This window comes from Lynx canadensis, chromosome B1, assembly GCF_007474595.2.
Source record: "Lynx canadensis isolate LIC74 chromosome B1, mLynCan4.pri.v2, whole genome shotgun sequence".
Lineage (NCBI taxonomy): Eukaryota > Metazoa > Chordata > Mammalia > Carnivora > Felidae > Lynx > Lynx canadensis.
Window position 1 is genome coordinate 173503649 of NC_044306.2, and position 22817 is coordinate 173526465.

The 22817-nt window shown below is 36.9% G+C and overlaps 1 protein-coding gene across 5 annotated transcripts in view; it reads right to left on the reverse strand.

Moving 5' to 3' along the window:
* Positions 1 to 22817, reverse strand: part of KLHL5 (kelch like family member 5) — a 95516-nt gene that overhangs the window by 19993 nt on the left and 52706 nt on the right. For all 5 annotated transcript variants that reach the window (XM_030314034.1, XM_030314033.1, XM_030314030.1 and 2 more), the window contains 2 exons: positions 12236 to 12422; positions 5006 to 5230 (listed from right to left, as the gene is read on the reverse strand). In XM_030314034.1, coding sequence (XP_030169894.1) covers positions 5006 to 5230; positions 12236 to 12422 — 412 coding nt within the window. The remainder of the gene's footprint in view (positions 1 to 5005; positions 5231 to 12235; positions 12423 to 22817) is intronic.

Here is a 22817-nt window from a genome sequence, read left to right on the forward strand (position 1 = left end):
GTTTGCTGTAGGATAATGGCCCACTTGCATTCTTTTGTATGTGACTATACAGTTTTCCCAGCACCATTTATTGAAGACTGTCCTTTCCCCATTGTATATTCTTGGCTCCTTTGTTGTAAATTAGTTGAGCACACATGCATGGGTTTATTTCTGGTCCACTGATCTATGTGTCTATTTTTAAGCCAAATACCATTATGTCTTCATTGCTATAACTTTGCAGTATAGTTTGAAATCAGGGGGCGTGATGCCTCTGCTTTGTTGTCCCTCAAGTTTGTTTTGGCTATTCTGTATTTTTGTGTGGTTCCATCCAAATTTTAGAATTATTTGTTCTATTTCTTTGAAAAATGTCATTGGAATTTTGAAAGGGATTTTATTGAACTGGTAGACTCCTTTGGGTGGTACAACGAACCTTAAACATACAAATTTAACTAAGGAAACATTTATAATAAAGGTATCTGGTTGCCACATAGCTCTTCTTGGTGGTAGGGGGGTAGGTGAGGGGGAAAAATAGCAATATAGCCCTGGTCTTGTAAGATTTTTTTTTAATGTTTATTTATTTTTGAGAGAGAGAGAGAGAGAAATAGAGTGAGAGAGCGAACAAGCATGAGCGGGGCAGGGGTAGAGACAGAGGGACAGACTGAGAATCCCAAGCAGGCTCTGTGGTGTCAGTGTGGAGCCCAACTCTGGGCTCAAACCCACGAACTGTGTGACCTCAGCCAAAATTGAGAGTTGGACACTCAACCAACTGAGCCACCCAGGTGCTCCTGGTCTTATAAGTTTTAGAGGCAGTATCTTGAGGTCCAACAGTGGAAACTTATTTAAAACTATATAAGATGCATACATTGCTATATTTAGAAGATTTTTTGGGGTGTCTGGGTGGCTAAGTTGGTTAAGCAACTGACTTTGGCTCAGGACATGATTTTGCAACTCATGGGTTCAAGGCCAGCATCAGACTTCAACACAGAGCCCGCTTTAGATCCTCTGTCTCTCTCTCTGCCCCTCCTCTGTTCTTTCTCTCAAAAATAAATAAACATTTTTTTAAAAATTTAAAAAAATAGGGACGCCTGGGTGGCTCAATCAGTTAAGCATCTAACTCTTGATCTCAGCTTGGGTCATGATCTCACTGTTTGTGAGTTCAAGCCTTACATCTGGCTCTGTGCTGATGGCATGGAGCCTACGTGGGATTCTGTCTCTCCTTCTCTCTGCCCCTCACCTGCTTGTGCTCTCTCTCAAAATAAATAAATAAACTTAAATAACCTTAAAAAATAAATCCTCATTTAAAAATTTTTTAAAAACATTTATTCATTTTTGAGAGACAGAGACAGAGTGTGAGTGGGGCAGAGAGAGAGGGAGACACAGAATCCAAAACAGGCTCCAGGCTCTGAGCTGTTGGCACAGAGCCTGACGTGGGGCTTGAACTCACAGACCATAAGATCATGACCTGAGCTGAAATCCAACACTTAACCAACTGAGCTACCCAGGCACCCAATAAATCCTCCTTATAAAAAATTTTAAAAAATAAAAGATTTTTCAATAATTCAGATTTAAGATATGTTTGAAAAATCATTTTTATTCCTTTCCCCCTATTAATTCAAATTCATGACATTTTACTGTAGTTAGAGGTGATACCACAATCATTGGTGTGATTCATCATCAGGGAACCAAGCCAGATTCATTTGTTCCCTTATTCAACAAATATCTATTTAGTGTTTATTAAGTGCCAAGCACTTAATAAAAGAACAGATAAGGGCCCTGCCATCATGGACCTAATATTTTAATCAGGAAACAGGCAAAATATATCTCAGGTATTGGTAAGTGCTAATAAGAAAAATGGAACTGAATAAAAGGGTAGAGAGGGTCAGGGAAGACCTCTTAGATAAAATTACATCTGAACAAAAACACAAATGAAGTTAGGAAACCAGACAGAGAGACAACTGAGAGAAGAGATGGTGAGGTAAAGGGAGCAGTATGTACAAACTACACATACACACACACACACACACACACACACACAGCTCCAAATATATATAAAATATATCCAATTATATGTGTATATGTATGTGTGCAAAGTTAACTAAAGGGCTGGAAGAAACAATAATGGGTCTAATTCAACTCCTTTAACAGTATCTTTGAAAATAAATTCTAGGAGCAGAACCACTTCTTCCAAATGAAGTCTTTAGGTAATTCTCACATATAAAAGAGATAAAAGGAGTGTTTCCTATGTAAGAATTTCTTTTATAAGGTCAAATTGATTTATTATAGGATAAATTAGTAAGAACAAGGCTGTTTTGAATGAAAGATCTAAAAAAAAAAAACTTAAGACATTTGAACTATAGGATTATTCTTCTCTGAACTTGCTTCAATAAAACCTTATATGGTACCTAGAATGAACAATAGTATTCTATGCACAATCTGATCTGCATAAAACACAGCTGGATCATGGGCATTCTCATTCTGTGTACTCTAAGAATCTACCTTAAGTTAAAATTAAATTTCTTTTCTCCACGGTGGGGAAAAGTATGCATTTGAATCACACACTATTGACCCTGGATTTTATGGTCAACTCAAGGTTATAAGTCTCACTCATGCTGCTTTCAAGATACACTCCCATTCTGTGCCTATGTAATAAGTTGATTTTATGGACTAAAGATTAATATTTTATGGTTTCCTTAATTAAATTTCATATAGTTAATTTTTAGCTCCCCTCTCAATACCTTGCCCTTAATCCTCTGGTTTTACTGTCTTATCAAACTTGAAACTTAAGATCAACTTTAATTGAAACCTAATCACAAAAAGTAGAAGCACTTATTTCTTTGATTTTTTTGTTGTCCAACTATCACACCAATCTTCATGCCTAGATAATTTACATTACTGATACTGGCTTTTTTTGGCAGCCTCTGCTCTGGTGCTCAGCATTAATAAATTGAATGTAGTACAAAGCTATGCTATCTAAACTGAATGATGCCTTCATTGCTGCTCATCCATCTTTTGATTCATCTTTTATGATGACCTATCAAATTCTTTATTGCAATTAATTTAAACCTTTTCCAAACTGTGATACATTGACAATATAGCCACAAATTTGTCTTACCGCTGAATGCATGCCTATTTTCAATGTGACGCTGTAGCGCCTCCCATAAAGAACAGTGTCCATCAATAAATGAATAGATGAATGGTACACACACACACACACACACACACACACACACAGCCATAAAAATGATGAGGTCATCCCATATGAGACATGCATGGACCTAGAGGGTATTATGCTAAGTGAAATAAGTGAGACTCAGAAAGGCAAATCTAAGAAATGAATAAACAAAAAAAGAGCAGCATCAGAATTATAAATACAGGGGTGCCTGGGTGGCTCACTCAGTTAAGTGTCCGACATCTCATGGTTCATGAGTTCAACCCCGCGTTGGGTTCTGTGCTGATGGCTCAGAGCCTGGAGCCCACTTTGAATTCTGTGTTTCCCTCTCTCTGTCCCTCCCCTGCTCACACTGTCTCTCTCTCTCTCTCTCAAAAATAAATAAACATTAAAAATTTTTTAAAAAAGAACTATAAATACAGAGAATGAACTGATAGTTGCCAGAGGGGAGGGAGATGGAGGGCTGGGCAAAATGGGTGGAGAGGGAAATATAGGCCTCCAGTTATTGAATGAGTAAGTCATGGGAATAAAAGGCAGAGCATAAGGAATATAGTCAATGGTACTGAAATAGGGATGTATAACAGGACAGATAGTAGCTATACTTATGGTGAACACAGCAGAATGTAAAAACTTGTCAAATCATTAAGCTGTATACCTGAAGCCAATGTGACATGGTGTGTCAACTAGACTCAAATAAATATTAATATAAATACATACATACATATATAAATAAGAAGAGTAGTCTTGATCTCTACTCTTTGGATCTGGGCTTGCCCATGTGACTTGTTTTGGCCAGTGCAACATTAGCAAGTACAATGCTAGCAGAAGCTTGAAAATTCTTTGTGCACTGTGGCTTGCCTTCTCTTGCTGCTTTTGAAACCCTGTGACTGGCACCATGTGAAGAAGCCTGGCTAGCCTGGTGAATGATTACAGGCATGTGGCCCAGTTGTCTCTACCTCAACAATCTACCTACCACTACACATGTAAATGAGGCTATCCTAGATCACCTAGCTGACCTGTGAGCCCACCAGAGATCCATGAAAAAATCTAGCAGAAATCATCTAAGGCAGGCATGCCAGACCAGAAAAATGCCTCAGCTGACCCACAGTTCCAACAGCTAAATATATGGTTGTTGTTTTAAACCTTTGACCTTTCGAGTTAGGCAGCAAAAGCTGGGTGATACAGATTCATTTCAAGCCCCATCTAATTTTATGTCCATCTGCTTCACTCATCTAACAATTCTTTTTATTTCATCAATTCTGTCTCCTATCAGAAAAGATAGATCATCTGATATAAGGCCCTAAGTTATCTTCTATCAGCTCAGAGTGAGCCATCAGTTCCTTCAGAGTAAAGATAGTGTCTTCTTCATCTTTGTACACCTACAGAACAAAGAGCATGATGGCACATAGTACCTGCTAATCAATGTCAGTTTAGTGTTTTTTTGAATGAAAGAATGAAAAGTCTCTATCATTATATTCTCTGTGCCAGCTCAAGATTTCTCTGGGTTTTTACTCATTTCTGCTTAAAAAACAGGGGATATAGATGAAAAACAATAATGCTAAATATTTTTAAATAAACATTTCAATCAGGTTAGATTAACACTGATTGACAGAACACACATTTTAAAACGTGTTACACTAGAATCCTTAAATATCCATGTTTTCACTTGTGCGAGTTGCTGTTACATTCATGTATATTCTACTTCCCAGTTAAAGAGCATGTGAAGGAATGCTTGGTGACTGATTGCTGCTGACTCAGCAGCTGCCACATTGGTTTTCTTCTGCCTGGTACAGAATGTAAAAATGCTGTGGAAGCTTAATGATGATATCATGAATGAACGTGCATGGTTATACTCACCAAGGCCATGCCTGTGGGTGGACATAGGAGGCATCACACTCCAGGTTTTTGTTTTGGGGTTGTAGCATTCTACAGTGTTCAAAGTCTTCAGTCCATCTCTTCCTCCAACCACATACAGTTTGTCGTCTAACACTGCAACACCAAACTGCAGCCTCCTCCCATTCATATTTGCTACAGGAGTCCACATATTTGTACGAAGATCATACTTTTCAATGCTTGTTGCTCCTTCACAGTAATATATAGATGTTATATAAAAGAATTTCACATTTGAGTACTTTATGATTTTATACACATAAAAGTATAATTTATTAGCATTGACAATAATACTTTTATTATATTTCATTGAGCTCCTGCATGGTCAGGCCCCTGCTTATGTCTCTGACCTCATCTCCTACTATTCTCCTGGGCATACACAAGGCTCTACATTAAAAGGTCAAGTGAGAAAGGATTACTTGTAACAGCTAGAAGTGGCAGGAAAAGCAGGGAAGTTTAGTGTCATGGAACCCAAAATAAAAAAAACTGTAGCAGGTAGTTTTGAAGGAAGATGGTGGCAGAATAGGACAACCCTAGACTTGCCTCATCTCATGAATACAACTAGATAACTATCAGATACTCAATACACGAGAAATCGGTACAAAGACTGGCAGAACAAACTCCACATCTAAGGGTAGGAAAAAGGCCACATCAAAGATAGTAGGAAGTATGGAGACATGACTTGGGAGAGAAATGGATCATGGTCAATGCAGTGAGGAGGGAGTCATGGTATTAGAGAAGGGTGAGAGACAAACTAGCACACAGGGAACTGCATGGGGAAAATGAATCCCCTTAGCAACTGGGCTTGGAAAATGAGAGGGCATGAATTTCATGAGTTCTTGCAACCAGTGGGGCTTAGAACCTGGGGTTTTAAAAGTCAGCATGCTTGGCTCTTGGAGACCTTGAAGAACATTGGGGCTGCTCTTAGAGAAAAGCATATCTGCAAGCTGACATACAGCACAGAAACAGCGATCTGAAGAGCACCTGGAGACACAGTGGAGAGGTTAGTTGCTTATGTCGGAGTGTGTCCCGGGGAGGCAGCATTCATGGAGAGACCTCTCTAGTAACAAAGAAACTGGCAGGTGCCATTATCTCTCCCCATCCCTCATCATAAGCACAGGGCCACCTGCAGGAACCAGCACAGTGCCAACACTCACCACCTACCTTGCTTACATCCAGCCCAGCACCCCCCAAACTCCAGTGGAACTGCCCTTCCCAGTCACACTTGCCTTCGTCCCAGCACAGGGGACCCCTTTCTCCAGAAGACCAGCCAAAACTCCTGCCAACTCTGCATCTGCTGACTGAGGAGTTTTGTGAGGCCTCAATTCCAGTGGTGGTGGTGACAGGTCTCTTTTCACAAGCAAACCAGAGCACTTCTAGTTAAAATGCACTACATTCAGGCCAGGGACCAAACACTGCCCATAACAAGCAAAGAGAGTCTCTGCAGACAATTGGTATGAAGGATAAAGTGGCCAGGACACAGCAACAAAAGCACACACAACACACACTGTACACACTCCTGGAAGTACCAGGCCCTGGGGAACAGGAGATACTACACTGCAGGGTACTATAAGGTCTCTTCTTTATAAAGCCATTACTCTCAAGAACAGGAGACATAGCTGACTTTCCAGAGAAACAGGCACAGAGACTTAGACAAATGAGAAAACAGAGCACAAAGTTTGGCTATAAAAGGGAGGAGAGAGAGAGGAATTACTAGATCAGTTGAGAGAGGTTTTATTTTGTTTTTAAAGCTGGATAAACTTGAGTTTGCTTAAATGCTCATGGGAAGGATCTACTTGTGAGGAAAGAAGCTGTAAATACAGGAGAGAAGGGATCCTACTTAACAGTGAGGTTCCTGAGGAATCAAGAAAGGGCAATGTCAGAGCACAGATGTGGAGCTGGCTTTCCTAAGAGGAGGGAAGGGATATACATTCTCCTGCGACCTGGAAGGACAAGAGCCTAAGTGAACATCATGGATTTTGGAAACTATCAGTGTGAGAAGTCTGGGGATAACTGCCTGGTCCTGTCTGTGTGTCTCTCTCTCTCTCTCTCTCTCTATATATATATATACATATATATATATATATATATATATATTTTTTTTTTTTAAGAACTGGAAGATTCCAGGAACTTTTGTTTGCTTTATGAAATGAGAAAAAAATTTAAAAGCGCCACCCCTCTAAAAAAATCCAACTTCCAGTTATGAAGAGTTCAATTAGAATCTATTGTAATTCTAAGTGTTGAATATCATATGCAATCAGAGCTCTTTATAGAATTAAAATCATAACAAATATTTATTCTGAAGTATTTGTTATAATTACTTCATCAGAGCACTAGTACCACTGGAAACTCCTAAAATTTAGAAAGAGTTTTGTTATATATATTATACATATAATATTATATATATAATCTATTTAGAATACTGTATATATAATATATGTATTTCTTCTCATACATTATAGTTTTTATTTTATTAATTTAACCTATGAAAGTCTTAAGTTATTTGGGATAGATTACAAGTCTTTTTCCATCTCTGTAGTCTTTTTTTTTTTTTTTTAAAGATTTTATTTTTACACCCAACATAGGGCTCAAACTTACAACCCTGAGATCAAGAGCCACAGGCTACTGACCAAGCCAGCCAGGTGACCCATCATCTCTGTATTCTTCACAGCAACAGAGTTTCTTGTATGCAGTAGCTGTTCAAAAATATTTTTTGAGGGGCGCCTGGGTGGCGCAGTCGGTTAAGCGTCCGACTTCAGCCAGGTCACGATCTCGCGGTCCGTGAGTTCGAGCCCCGCGTCGGGCTCTGGGCTGATGGCTCAGAGCCTGGAGCCTGTTTCCGATTCTGTGTCTCCCTCTCTCTCTACCCCTCCCCCGTTCATGCTCTGTCTCTCTCTGTCCCCAAAATAAATAAACGTTGAAAAAAAAATTAAAAAAAAACAAATAAAACAAAAAAAACAAAAAAAAAAAACAAAAATATTTTTTGAGCTTGAATAATCTTTCTTTATAATTTTTAGCTATAATGAGATTTTATTCATATACTCAGATTATTTTATGTAATAGTATACTTTATTCATCACTCTGAATTTGATCTTAAAAAATGTCTTCATTCCATTAAAAAGGCAATGCTAGTCATCTTTCCTCACTTATGAAGTTAAGGAATATTTCTTTCATTTTAAGTTCTTTCTTTTACTTCTAGCTCACTAGGCAGTATCATAGTCCTATGAACTGCTAAGTAAAATTTCCTTTGCTAACACCAAACATAATTCTTAAAATAAAAACAAAAACAAATATCCCCAAATAACAAATTCCTAATAATTACAAAATTCTGTGTAGAAGCTTAAAACTTCCTTGACTTATACTTAAAGATTAGCCTTTAAAAAAGTAAGCAGAAATATATGCTAACATTTTCTTAGTGGTTATTTAAAAACATTACCAGTTTATGTGTTAGGCTCTACACTAAGTTATATGTAGGGATCAAGAACCCAGTGATCAGATTGCCCTCCAATTAATGCAAATTGCTCTCCATTATAAAGACACTGGGTACAAAATAAGTTGAGGCCAGGGAAGATAGCTTGAATAGGATAGAAGATAAGAGTAACTGATGTCTAGCAAAGACTCAGAAATAAAGTTGGTCAAGTAGTAAGGGCCAGATTACAGAAAGTCTTCAAACCTAAAAAGAGGAATTTATGTCTTATGTGGTAAGAAGTAAAGACTATTATAATTTTTAGCAGAGTAATGGCATATAAACAGAAGAAATAATGAAACAGAGGGTATAGGGGCGCCTGGGTGGCGCAGTCGGTTGAGCGTCCGACTTCAGCCAGGTCACGATCTCGCGGTCCATGAGTTCGAGCCCCGCGTCAGGCTCTGGGCTGATGGCTCAGAGCCTGGAGCCTGTTTCCGATTCTGTGTCTCCCTCTCTCTCTGCCCCTCCCCCGTTCATGCTCTGTCTCTCTCTGTCCCAAAAATAAATAAAAACGTTAAAAAAAAAAATTAAAAAAAAAAAAAAAAAAAAGAAAAGAAACAGAGGGTATAGTCTCCCACGTCAATGCCTGATCTGAATCCTGATTCCATCCCTAATTAGCTGTGTATTCTGGGGAAAGGTAGTTAACTTTTCTAAGTCCAGGTATCCTAGAGCAATAGCAACATTCAACTCTTACAGCTGTTATGAACATGAAATTAAAAATGATAGGTGAAGCACTTAACATAATGCCTAGCACATACTAACAACACAATGAGCACAATGAATGCTATTCCTATGTTAAATGAATGTGATCAAAAGATGTAGGCTGATAGGGGGCTACCTGGTACTAGAAAGTAGCAATGGAAATTTAGAAGAACAGACCCTTTTCAAAGACTATTTGGTGACTGTCAGAAGGTAAGATTTAGAGGAAAGGGAGGGAGGGATGGGAAAGAAAGAAAGAGAGAGATATATTATTCACTTTGGGTACTTAGTATCTGAGTTCCTTCTCATGCAAGGGGAATTTTCCACTGTAGGAAAGAGCTTTGATGAGAGGCAGAAACCCATCTACCATGAAGCTGAAAAGACAGATATTGATCCTCATTGTCCTTGGAGGCTTAGGGCCCAGGAAGCTGGTAAAAATGGATGCTTAAACCTAGGATTTAAAATCTAAGGCAGGCATTATAAAGAAGGTGCAGTGGATATAGTTCCTGCCCATTTCTCAACAGCCTTCTTTATCTGCTTAAATGAGCCAGAGTTGGTATCCGTTGAAAGACACTGAATTACAGTTCCGAGTCCTCGAGTCTGGGAGACATGGGTCAGAACACACAAAATTTGAGATGAAAGTTGGACAACAAACAGATATTTTATACAAGTTGGAAATATGAGCATAAAAGCAACACAATGGTATAAGCAATACAGAAATAACCGTTAAAGCCTTGAAAAAGAGAGGGAAAGATGGAGAGGAAGAAGTGCCAGTAACGACTACAAAGCTGAGCACCAGTTCCAAGCATGTAGTAAACACTTAATAAGTATTTGCAGATTGATTACCTGGACTGTAGAGTGCTCCAAAAATGCCAAATATTTATACTATAACTCTCATCAGTTATCTAACTTTATGTATTTCTGTAGCATTCAGTGATGAAGCCTATATTTAGAACTTCAGCATCTATAAATACATAGTACTCTATTATGTTCTGTGGGATAATATCTACAGCTATATCTTTGTTACCATGAGGCTAAAAGTTAAATCACAATAAAAGACTTTTGATTAGAGCTCATAGTTTTATATTCTTTAAAGATATCAGGTAGAAAAGAAATCTTTGAATGTGAATAATGCATCAAGGGCTTAAGTCATACAAATAATTCAAGAGATGGCAAAGGACAACCTTCATTCATCTGGCAAATATTTATTGATGTTATCTATGGGCAAGGCACTGATCTAGGCTCTGTGGGATATATTCTTGAAAAAAACAAAAAGCAAAAAACAAAAAAAACCAAGTTTCTTGCTTTCCAGAGCTTACTTGTGGGTAAGAGGTAGACGATAAATCAATGGATCAGGTGCTATGAAGAAACATAAGTAGAAGAACAAGACAGAAAGAGGTAGGCCAAAGATTAGAGAGTGATGAACAGGTGATGACTGGCCATGGAAGTCTTCTTTGGTAAACTGATGTCTGGGAATCTAAGTGAATAAATTCTGCGAGGCATTCCAACATCAGAGCACATAGCATTCCAGTGAGAGGGAACAGCTAATATCCCCAGTGTGGGATAATGTTTGGCTTGTTACGTGAACAGGGAGGCCAGCGGGGCTAGAACACAAAAGAGTGGAGAAGTGGAATGAATGAGCTGAGCTCAGAAAGGTAGTCTGAAGTCAGACAGGTGTTGTCAGGGAATTTCAGGCGGCTATTAGTACTAGGAAATCAGAGGGAGATCAATGTACACTGAGAGATAATACACAGAAAGCTTCTAGCACAATACCTGCCATTGGGTAGGCACTATATGTGGTATTTGTTACTATTATTGTTACTATTAGTAAAAACTGTTACAAGAACAACACAAAGAATTCCCAGATACCTTTGGTACAGATTTCCCAAATATTGAGGTTTTATATTTGCTCTCACTATATACGGGTATGTAGAATTTTTTTTTTCCTGAATTGTTTAAGTTGTAGAAATGATACCTTGTACCCTAAATACTTCAGTGTGTCTTCCTCAAGACAAGAAACCCTATCACAAAACCACAATACAATGATCAAAATCTGGAAATTAACATTTATACAATGCCATCATCTAATCTACAGACTTAATTTGGATCTTATCATTTGTTCCAATTATGTCCTTTATAGCAAAAGAAATTCAAGATGATGCATTATAATAGTTGTCATATCTCTTCAGTCTCCTGAAATGTGGAATAATTCCTGAATCTTTTCTGTATTTCATGATATTAGCATTTTGGAAAATTACAGACAGACTAGTTATTTTGTAGAATGTCTCTCAACTTGGATTTGTTTGTTTCTTTCCTCATGATTAAGTTTGGATTGTACACTTTTGGCAAGCGTAACTACAGATGTACAGATGAGTTCTTCTTACTGTCTCCCACAAGAGGAACATACTACTGATTAGTCTTGTTACTGGCAATAAGACATCGATCATTTGGTTAAGGTGCTGTCTGCCATGTTTTCTCCACTGTAAAGATACTATTTCACCCTTTGTAACTACTAAGCAAGTGGTTGGAAGATACTTGGAGGCTAATTATCCTGTTCTCAAACCTTCACCTACTGATTGCAGCATCTATGAATGATTCTTGACTGAATTAGTTATCATTAAGGTGGTTGCCAAATGGTACTTTTTCTAGTCCCATCTTTCCTTCTATATTTATTAGTTGGCATTCAAAGAAAACCTTCCCTTCTCCAATCTTTATTTGTGTAAGAGTGGGCTCATGCATCCTTACTGATTTACTAAATGATAATCTTTTATCATCATTATCTATTTTGATGCTGAAATTATCCTAGATTTGGACAGTAGTAGCCTCTACAAATGGCCTCTTCTGTCCCTTGACTGTCTCCATTATTCTTTGACCACTTCTTTACTTTCTGGCACTACAAGATGTGCTGGGTTTATCTTGTCTTTTTCCAGTCCTGGAAACAGCCATTTCTCTAAAAAAGCTCATTGGCCATATGTATTACTAATTAAAGTTCTTTTTTCCCCTCTTCCCCCAAATAAAAAATGATTTAATACCTTTTGTTGAATCCATTCCTCCAACTGCAAATAGTGTTCCAACCGTTGACTTTCTAGGTTTTGTCCGAGGGCTTTGTAACATGGGTCGTCTCTCTGGTAATAAGTGGTACTTCATCGCTTCCATAATAAGTTTCTGACATTCTATATCATCCCGGAAAAGTGCATTATTTTCCATATCTGCCAGGAACTAGAAAAGAATAGGGAGTATGTACACCGAGTGACCAAGAAAATAGTAATTAAAAGAATAACCTGTATAGTTCACAAATGGGAATTATCTCATTGAGAAAAAAAATCCATGTGTGGACATCTATTTTTAACTAAAATCTGCAATATTTACAAGATTTACATTTTAAATTTCATTGAAAAACATAAACTGACCGGATAACTGGCATACTCTAAAACCTGAGTGGTGCTTATCTCTGGGTAGTGGGGAAACTGCTGCTTCTTAAATAAACTTTTTTACTGCTTTTCTATATTGTTTAGATTTTCTAAAATAAATCATTTTACTTTTTCTTTTTATTTATTTTTTTATTTACATCCAAGTTAGCATATAGTGCAACAATGATTTCAGGAGTAGATTCTTTAATGCCCCTTACCCATTTAGCCCATCCCCTCTCCCACAACCCCTCCAGAAACCCTCTGTTTTTTCTCCATATTTAAGAGTCTCTTATGTTTTGTCCACCTCCCTGTTTTTATATTATTTTTGCTTCCCTTATGTTCATCTGTTTTGTCTCTTAAAGTCCTCATATGAGTGAAGTCATATGATTTTTGTCTTTCTTGGACTAATTTTGCTTAGCATAATACCCTCTAGTTCCATCCATGTAGTTGCAAATGGCAAGATTTCATTCTTTTTGATTGCCAAGTAATACTCCATTGCATATATATACCACGTCTTCTTTATCCGTTCATCCATCAATGGACATTTGGGCTCTTTCCATACTTTGGCTATAAACATTGGGTGCTTGTGCCCCTTCAAAAGAGCATACCTCTATCCCTTGGATAAATGCCAAGTAGGGCAATTGCTGGGTCGTGGGTAGTTCTATTTTTAATTTTTTGAGGAACATCCATACTGTTTTACAGAGTGGCTGCATCAGCTTGCATTGCCACCAGCAATGCAAAAGAGATCCTCTTTCTCAGCATCCTCATCAACATCTGTTGTTGCCTGAGTTGTTAATGTTAGTCATGCTGATAGGTGTGAGGTGGTATCTCATTGTGGTTTTGATTAGTATTTCTCTGATGATGAGTGATGTGGAGCATTTTTTCATGTATCTGTCAGCCATTTGGATGTCTTCTTTGGAGAAGTGTCTATTCACGTCTTTTGCCCATTTCTTCACTGCATTATTTGTTTTTTGGGTGTTGAGTTTGATCAGCTCTTTATAGATTTTGGATACTAACTCTTTATCTGATTGTTATTTGCAACTATCTTCTCCCATTCTATTGGCTTCCTTTTAGTTTTGCTGATTGTTTCCTTTGCTGTGCAGAAGCTTTTTATTTTGATGAGATCCCAATAGTTCATTTTTGCTTTTGTTTCCCTTGCCTCCGGAGACATGTTGAGTAAGAAGTTGCTGTGGCCAAGGTCAAAGAGGTTTTTGCCTGCTTTCTCCTCTAGGATTTTGATGGCTTCCTGTCTTACACTGAGGTCTTTCTTCCATTTTGAGTTTATTTTTGTGTATGGTGTAAGAAAGTGATCCAGGTTCATTTTTCTACATGTCGCTGTCCAGTTTTCCCAGCACCACTTGCTGAAGAGACTGTCTTTATTCTATTGGATATTCTTTCCTGCTTTGTCAAAGATTAGTTGGCCATACATTTGTGGGTCCATTTCTGGGTTCTTTCTCTATTGTGTTCCATTGATCTGAGTGTCTGTTTTTGTGCCATTACTTCTTCAATTAGAAATAATTTTAACTGAAGAAGAATAACTATAAATAGAAGTTGACTAATGACTGCGTTTACCTGAACTCCCTACACAGTGCTCAAAGAACAACAGCAAAAACAACTTACCAATTTCTTAGGTGGAAGAGAACTCTAAATGGTGATTATCCTAAAGGAATTTAAATCCCTTGTGCTTCACTAAATCCCATTTTTTTAACTTATGTAATTTTATGCAAAGGTATAGATATGGTTTCATCCTGCCTTTTAAAAAATGCATTTCTTTTCTTTTTGTGCTTGTTTCTACATCCACCTCCCTACCCCTATATTACTGTATTTCTTTCACTTGGGCTATTGATCCATGTGAAATTAATTTTTATATAGAGTATGAGTTGAGGAATATTTTAATCTCCTTCCAGGTGGATGGCCAATTCAGTACTAGCACCATTTATTAAACAATCCCCTCCATTTCCAAGTAAATGGAAACTTGGTTATACATTACATTCTCAAAAATACATCTCAGGATATATGAGACCTGTTTTCTGAATCTTTAGTCTTTTCCATTGATCTATTACTATTCTGATACCATAATTTTTTAGTGTCTTTATGACATATTCTGATTTTTTTATTTAAATATACCACCACTGGGGCGCCTGGGTGGCTCAGTTGGTTAAGCATCCGACTTTGGCTCAGGTCATGATCTTGAGGTTGGTGAGTTCGAGCCCCGCGTCAGGCTCTGTGCTGACAGCTCAGAGCCTGGGACCTGTTTCGGACTCTGTGTCTCCCTCTCTTTCTGACCCTCCCCCGTTCATGCTCTGTCTCTCCCTGTCTCAAAAATAAATAAATGTTCAAACAACAACAATATATTAAAAAATAAATAAACAAATAAATAAATAAATAAACCACTACTGTTCATTTTCATAGTTTTCTTCACTGTTTTTGAGTCTTTACTTTTCATATAAGCTTAAGATATATTTATCTAATTCCCCTTCACCATCTCGATCCTGTTGGAATTCTATTATGAACTTCATTAAATTATTTATTAATTTTGGAAGAATTTACATTTTTATGACATCAAGTCTTTCCATTTAGGAAGCCTTACCATTTGTTGTATACCTTTCTTCATATAGGTCTTATGCCTTTCTTTTATTAAATACACATATTTAATATACATATTACATAATTGATTTTTATTGCTACTGGGAAGGGATTTTTAAATTTTCATTTTGCATATATTTTGCTAGAGGAGAGACAAATCTTTGGTTATTGTATATTTTTTTATAATCTACTATTTTACAACATTCCCGTATATCACTCTAGTTATTAGGCATAATATCATTATCATAATCATCACCAAACAGGGATAGTGGACATTTCTAATATGTATGCCAATTACTTCATTTTTATTTTATTATTACAATTGCTAAAACGTTCAAAGCAATGTTAAATAATTAGGATGAAACAGAGTACCCCTGTTTCTGGTTTGAACTGATACAGCTGTAGTGTATGACTATTAAGGATGAAAGTCAATACAGCATCTAGTAATTTTATTATATTTAGGCTGTTTTCATCTCTTCCTATTTTACGTCATCATTTTAAAACTAAGAATGGTTCCTACATTCTTTCTGAATGCCCTTTATACATCCATTGACATGATCATATGGCTTTTTCACCTTTAAGTTACTGACATAATAATTATTTTGACAGATTTCCTGAAACTCAATCATTCTTATATTTCTGGAACAAGACTTTCCTGGTCATAGTGTATCATCCTATTGACACACTGCAGGAATGCATTTGATAATATAAGGTATATTTTACTAAATATATTTTAGTAAACCTGCCAACTTTTGCAGCCATTACCATAAACCATTTTGGAGCATTTTGATCACCCTACTTAGACTCTGCATACCTGTTTGCTGTTTAATCTCTGTTCTCATCTCCTATTTCATGTGCCAATCTGTCTCTATAGATTTGAAGGTTTTTTTTTTTTTTATGTTTCATATAAAGTCATATACTGTGTGGTATCTTGTGTCTTCCTTTTTTACATTTAGTGTGCTTTTGAGGTTCAGCCATGTGTAGCAGGTATTAGTACTTAATTTCTTTTATACAAAAATTTTTTTATTGCAGTCGACACACAATGTTACATTAGTTTCAGGTGTACAACATAGTGATTCAATAACTCTATACGTTATGCTATGTTCACCACAAATGTATGCTCACCATCTATCATTGTACAACACTATTACAATATCCTATATTTCCTATGCTGACTATATTTCCTATGCTGTATCTTTTACAACTATGACTTATCTATTCCATATCAGGAAGCCTGTATCTCCCACTTCCCTTCACCCATTTTACCCATTTCCCCACCCTTGCTGCTCTGGCAACCATCACTTTGTTCTCTGTATTTATGGATCTGTTTCTTTCTTTCTATTTTTTTTTAATTTTTAAAATATGTATTTATTTTTGAGAGAGACAGGGACAGGGCAGAAAGAGAGGGGGACAGAAGATCTGAAGTGGGCTCTGTGCTGACAGCACTGAGCCCAATTTGGGGCTTGAACCCACGAACTGTGAGATCATGACTTGAGGTGACGTCGGATGCCTGATGGACTGAGCCAACCACACCCACCCAGGGTCTGGATTTTTGTTTGTTTGTTTTGTTTTTAGATTCCACATATAAGTTAAATCATTTGGTATTTGTCTTTCTCTGACTTCTTTCACTTAGCATAATACCTTCTAGGCCTATCCATGTTGTCACAAATGGCAAGATCTCATCCATTTTTTATGGCTGAGTAGTATTGCAGTACATGTGCCTCTGTGTGTGTGTGTGTGTGTGTGTGTGTGTGTGTGTGTGTAGACCACATTTTCTTTATCCATTCATCTAGAGATGGGTTGCTTCCATATCTTAGCTATTGTAAGTAAAGCTGCAATAAACACAGGGGTGTATATATCTTTTTGAATTAGTGTCTTTGTTTTCTTTGGGTAAATACCCAGTAGTGGAATTGTTGGGCCATAGGGTAGTTCTATTTTTAATTTTTTGAAGAACCTCCATACTATTTTTCCATAGTGGCTATGCCAATTTATATTCCTACCAACAGTGCATAAGGGATCCTTGGTACTTCATTTCTTTTTATTGCTGAATAATATTCCATTGATTGATGTACCACATTTTGTTTATCTGTTCACAGTTGATGGACACAGATTATTTCTAGTTTTCGGCTATCATGAATAAAGCTGCTAAGAACATTTGCATGCAAGTCTTTATGTAGGTAAATGCTTTCATATCTCTTGGGTAGATACCTAGATGTAGAATTGCTGGGCCATATGGTAAATACATGTTAACTTTTTAAGAAACTGCCAAACCATTTGTCAAGTAGCTGCATCATTTTATGTTCCCACAGGCAATATATGAGGGTTCCTGTTTGTCCACATTCACACCAACAACTGTTACTATTTCCTTTTATTTTAGCCATTTGAGTGGGTGGGAAATACAGCTTTACTTTGCAAATACAAATGAATAATAATGTTGAGAATATGTTCCTATTTTGATAAAGGAAGAGTCTCTAACAAAAGTCACTGTAAAAAACGTTTGTGGCATGTGGAAACTGAGTAGAGTATGCCAATGGAAAAAAAGCCAAATTAAGACATAAGTCTCAGGAACTCTGCCAGAGTATAAATTATGGTATTAATTATTCCATATTTCTATGCACACAAAATATAGTTATACTTGCTACAGAAACCATTACCAAATATGCACTGAGTTGGCTCATTTAGATTGACCTTAAGGTTCATATTACTTCTGTTATACAGAATTACTTCAGTCCTTTCTAAATAAAAACTAATGTGAAAAAAATGTAGAAAATAGGGGCTCCTGAGTGGCTCAGTTAGGTATCCAACTCTTGGTTTTAGCTCAGGTCATGATCTTATGGTTCCTTGGTTCAAGCTCTGCATTGGGCTTTGCACTGACAGCAGTGAGGGGGTGGGGACTGCTTGGGATTTTCTTTCTGCCCCTCTCCCATTTGCACTCTCTCAAAATAAATAAATGAACTTAAAAAGACAAAAAACAAAACCATAGGAAGTAAAGTCTTGGGAAACTTAATAGTTACTGCAATTTGAAGTAAAATATATTTTTAAGCATGCTAACAGTCTCTTTATAAATAAGTAGAGAGATGAAAGCCATTAATCCAAGCATCAGATTAATCAAACGGAAGGTACCAGGAATCATTTAGAAAATCATTCAGGAGGCCCTGAGAGAGAACTAAAAACCACTCTTGTATACTCTGCATGTCAGGTGAACACATGTGTCTTCCCTGCCACTAGAGAATGACAAATTACTTAAATGAAGGCATTAAGGAAATAGAAATATTTTTAATGTGTAAATTTTTATCTTCACTCTCATACTTGATCTCATATGACTATTTTTCTAAAACGGCCCCCTCCAATACTACTTAAAGTAAAAAAATACAATGTGAATGATTTCTCAATTCTATAGGCTTTAAAAGATGTTTTGGTATAAAAAATGTGTAAATCAAAAGAATAGAAAAGGTAAGTACTGGCTCATTTTGTTTTTTTACTTTTAGTAGAAAACAATAATAAGAATTGAGAACAGAATTGTGAAGACCAAGATACTTGTACTACAGGCTAACCATTGGAAACTCTGAGAATGTACATGTCAAAATATTTTAAATAATGTACATCTGTCCTAGTATTTCTATCCACATTGTTTAAAATTTGATCAAATAGAAAAGCTTGTAATATATTCAAGGATAAAACAAAAAAAAACACAAATATGTATCTTCTAGATTATTCACAGTTAAAAAATACACAGTAAGTCACACGAAAATGATCATTTGGTAGAGGATTACAATTACATACAATTATACACATACATACAATTATTTCCTAGGTCATTTTAGGGATCTACTGTGAGCAACACTACACTAGAATTACTATATGTAAAAGCATCCCTTCTAGCTAGACTGAATAGTGTTTCATATTAATAGAGTAGGGTAAAAGTTCATTGAGAAAGGAACGATTTTACAGAAGTAAATTCTTTCTTTTAACTTTATTATTTTTTAAATTTTTATTTATTTTATTTTAATTCCAGCATAGTTGACATACAGTGTTATATTAGTTTCAGGTGTACAATATAGTGATTTAACAATCCTATAAATTATTCAGTGCTCATCATAAGTGTACTCTTAATCCCCTTCACCTATTTACAAAAGTAAATTTTTTAGGTAACTGGACCTAATGGCAATTAAAAAAATTTTTTTTTAATGTTTATTTATTCTTGAGACAGAGACAGAGCGTGAACAGGGGAGGGGCAGAGAGAGAAGGAGACACAGAATCCGAAGCAGGCTCCAGGCTCTGAGCTGTCAGCACAGAGCCTGTCATGGGGCTCAAACCCACAGACCGCGAGATCATGACCTGAGCTGAAGTCGGACGCTCAACTGACCTGAGCCACCCAGGTGCCCCCCTCATGGCAATTTTTTAATATTAGTCACTATTATTTGATATGCACTAGACAATTTAAATAATTGTAATATTTTCCTATCTTTTAAAATAAAACATACAGAATAAAATCCAACATTTTCTTGATGGTTTTAGAGTCCTCTTCCAAACTTCCATTGCTTAGGGGCGCCTGGGTGGCTCAGTCAGTTAAGCTTCTGACTCTTAATTTCAGCTCAGGTCATGATGTCACAGTTCATGGGATGGAGCCCTACATCCGGCTCTGCACTAATAGCACAAAGCATGCTTGGGATTCTCTCTCTCCCTCTCTTTCTCTGCCCTTCCCCTGCACACTCTCCTCTCTCTCTCAAAAATAAATACATAAACTTAAAAAAAAAAAAGACCTTCATCACTTGATAACCATAATTTTGCAAAGTTGCAAGGAAAGAAAAAAAAAAAAACCCTGCTAGTATTTCTAAGTGTCACAATAGTGCAACATAGTATTATTAATGTAGAGAAGAAAAACATTGCTCAGAAAGGTGAAGTAACTTATTTATATCATACAGGGCAATGTAGTTTCCATCAGTCATCACTATTCATCTGCTAAGACATTGATTGTCAAACTAGAGTGTGCTTCAAAATCCACATGAAGGCAAATTAAAATACAACCTACTAGGCCCCATCCCCAGAGTTTCAGATTTTGCAGGTATAGAATGGGGCTTAATAATTTGCATTTTAAGTTGTGTATCTGAGACTTTCTTCCTTCTTTAGAAAGACCTGGATTGCTATATACTTCCCTCTTATGACCACCTTTGCTGCATCGCAGAGGTTTTGGGCTGTGGTGTTATCATTTTCATTGGCTTCCATGTACTTTTTAATTTCCTCTAACTTCTTGGTTAGTCCATTCATTCTTTTTTTTAAAAATTTTATTTACTTTTAAAAATTTACATCCAAATTAGTAAGCATATAGTGAACAGGAGGAGTAGATTCCTTAATGCCCCTTACCCATTTAGCCCATCCCCCCCCCACAACCTGTCCAGCAACCCTCAGTTTGTTCTCCATATTTATGAGTGTCTTCTATTTTGTCCCCCTCCCTGTTTTTATATTATTTTTGTTTCTCTTCCCTTATGCACATCTGTTTTGTCTCTTAAAGTCCTCATATGAGTGAAGTCATATGATTTTTGTCTTTCTCTGACTAATTTCACTTAGCATAATACCCTCCAGTTCCATCCACGTAGTTGCAAATGGCATGATTTCATTCTTTTTGATGGCCAAGTAATCCTCCATTGTATGTATGTATGTATGTATATATATATATATATACATATATATATATATATATATATATATATATATATATACCACATCTTCTTTATCCATTCATCCATCGATGGACATTTGGTCTCGTTCCATACTTTGGCTATTGTTGATAATGCTGCTATAAACATGGGGGTGTGTATATGTGTCCCTTCAAAACAGCACACCTGTATCCCGTGGATAAATGCCTAGTAATGCAATTGCTGGGTCGTAGGGTAGTTCTATTTTTAGTTTTTTGAGGAACCTCCATACTGTTTTCCAGAGTGGCTATACCAGCTTGCACTGCCACCAACAATGCAAAAGAGATCCTCTTTCTCCGCATCCTCGCCAACATCTGTTGTTGCCTGAGTTGTTAATGTGAGCCATTCTGACAGGTGTAAGGTGGTATCTCATTGTGGCTTTGATTTCTATTTCCCTGATGAAGAGTGATGTGGAGCATTTTTTCGTGTCTGTCAGCCATGGATGTCTTCTTTGGAGAAGTGTCTATTCATGTCTCTGGCCCATTTCTTCACTGCATTATTTGGTTTTTGGGTGTTGAGTTTGATCAGTTCTTTATAGATTTTGGATTCTAACTCTTTACCTGATATGTCATTTGCAAATATCTTCTCCCATTCTGTCGGTTGCCTTTTAGTTTTGCTGATTGTTTCCTTTGCTGTGCAGAAGCTTTTTATTTTGATGAGTTCATTTTTGCTTTTGTTTCCCTTGCCTCCAGAGACGTGTTGAGTAAGGAGTTGTTGTGGCCAAGATCAAAGAGGTTTTTGCCTGCTTTCTCCTCGAGGATTTTGATGGCTTCCTGTCTTACATTGAGGTCTTTCATCCTGTGTGTGTGTGTGTATGTGTGTGTGTGTGTGTGTGTGTATGTGTGTGTATGGTGTAAGAAAGTGATCCAGGTTCATTCTTCTGCATGTTGCCGTCCGGTTTTCCCAGCACCACTTGCTGAAGAGACTGTCTTTATTCCATTGGATATTCTTTCCTGCTTTGTCAAAGATTAGCTGGCCATACATGTTTGGGTCCATTTCTGGGTTCTCTATTCTGTACCATTGATCTGAGTGTCTGTTCTTCTGCCAGTACCATACTGTCTTGATAATTACAGCTTTGTAATATGGCTTGAAGTCTGGGATTGTGATGCCTCCAGCTTTGGTTTTGTTTTCAAGATTGCTTTGGCTATTCGGGGTCTTTTCTGGTTCCATACAAATTTTTAGGATTATTTGTTCTAGATCTGTGAAGAATGCTGTTGTTATTTTGATAGGGATTGCACTGAATATGTAGATTGCTTTGGGTAGTATCAACATTTTAACAGTATTTGTTCTTCCTATCTAGGAGCATGGAATCTTTTTCCATTTTTTTGTGTCTTCTTCAATTTCTTTCATAAGCTTTCTATACTTTTCAGCATATAGATTTTTCACCTCTTCGTTAGATTTATTCCTAGGTATTTTATGGTTTTTGGTGCAGCTGTAAATGGGATCAATTCCTTGATTTCTCTTTCTGTTGCTTCATTGTTGGTGTTTAGGAATATAACCGATTTCTGTGCATTGATTTTATATCCTGCAACTTTGCTGAATTCATGAATCAGTTCTAGCAGTTTTTTGGTGGAATCTTTTGGGTTTTCCATATAGAGTATCATGTCATCTGCAAAGAGTGAAAGTTTGACCTCCTCCTGGCCCATTTGGATGCCTTTTATTTCTTTGTGTTGTCTGCCCATTCATTCTTTAGTCTCCCAAGTATTTGTTGTCTTCCCAACTTTTTTCTTGTGGTTGATTTTCAGTTTTATAGCGTTGTGAACTAAAAATATGCAAGGTATGATCTCGATCTTTTTGTACTTGTTGAGGACTGATTTGTGTCCCATTATGTGATCTATTCTGGAGAATGTTCCATGTGTACTCGAGAGGAATGTGTACTTTGCTGCTTTAGGATGAAATGTTCTGTATATATCTGTTAAGTC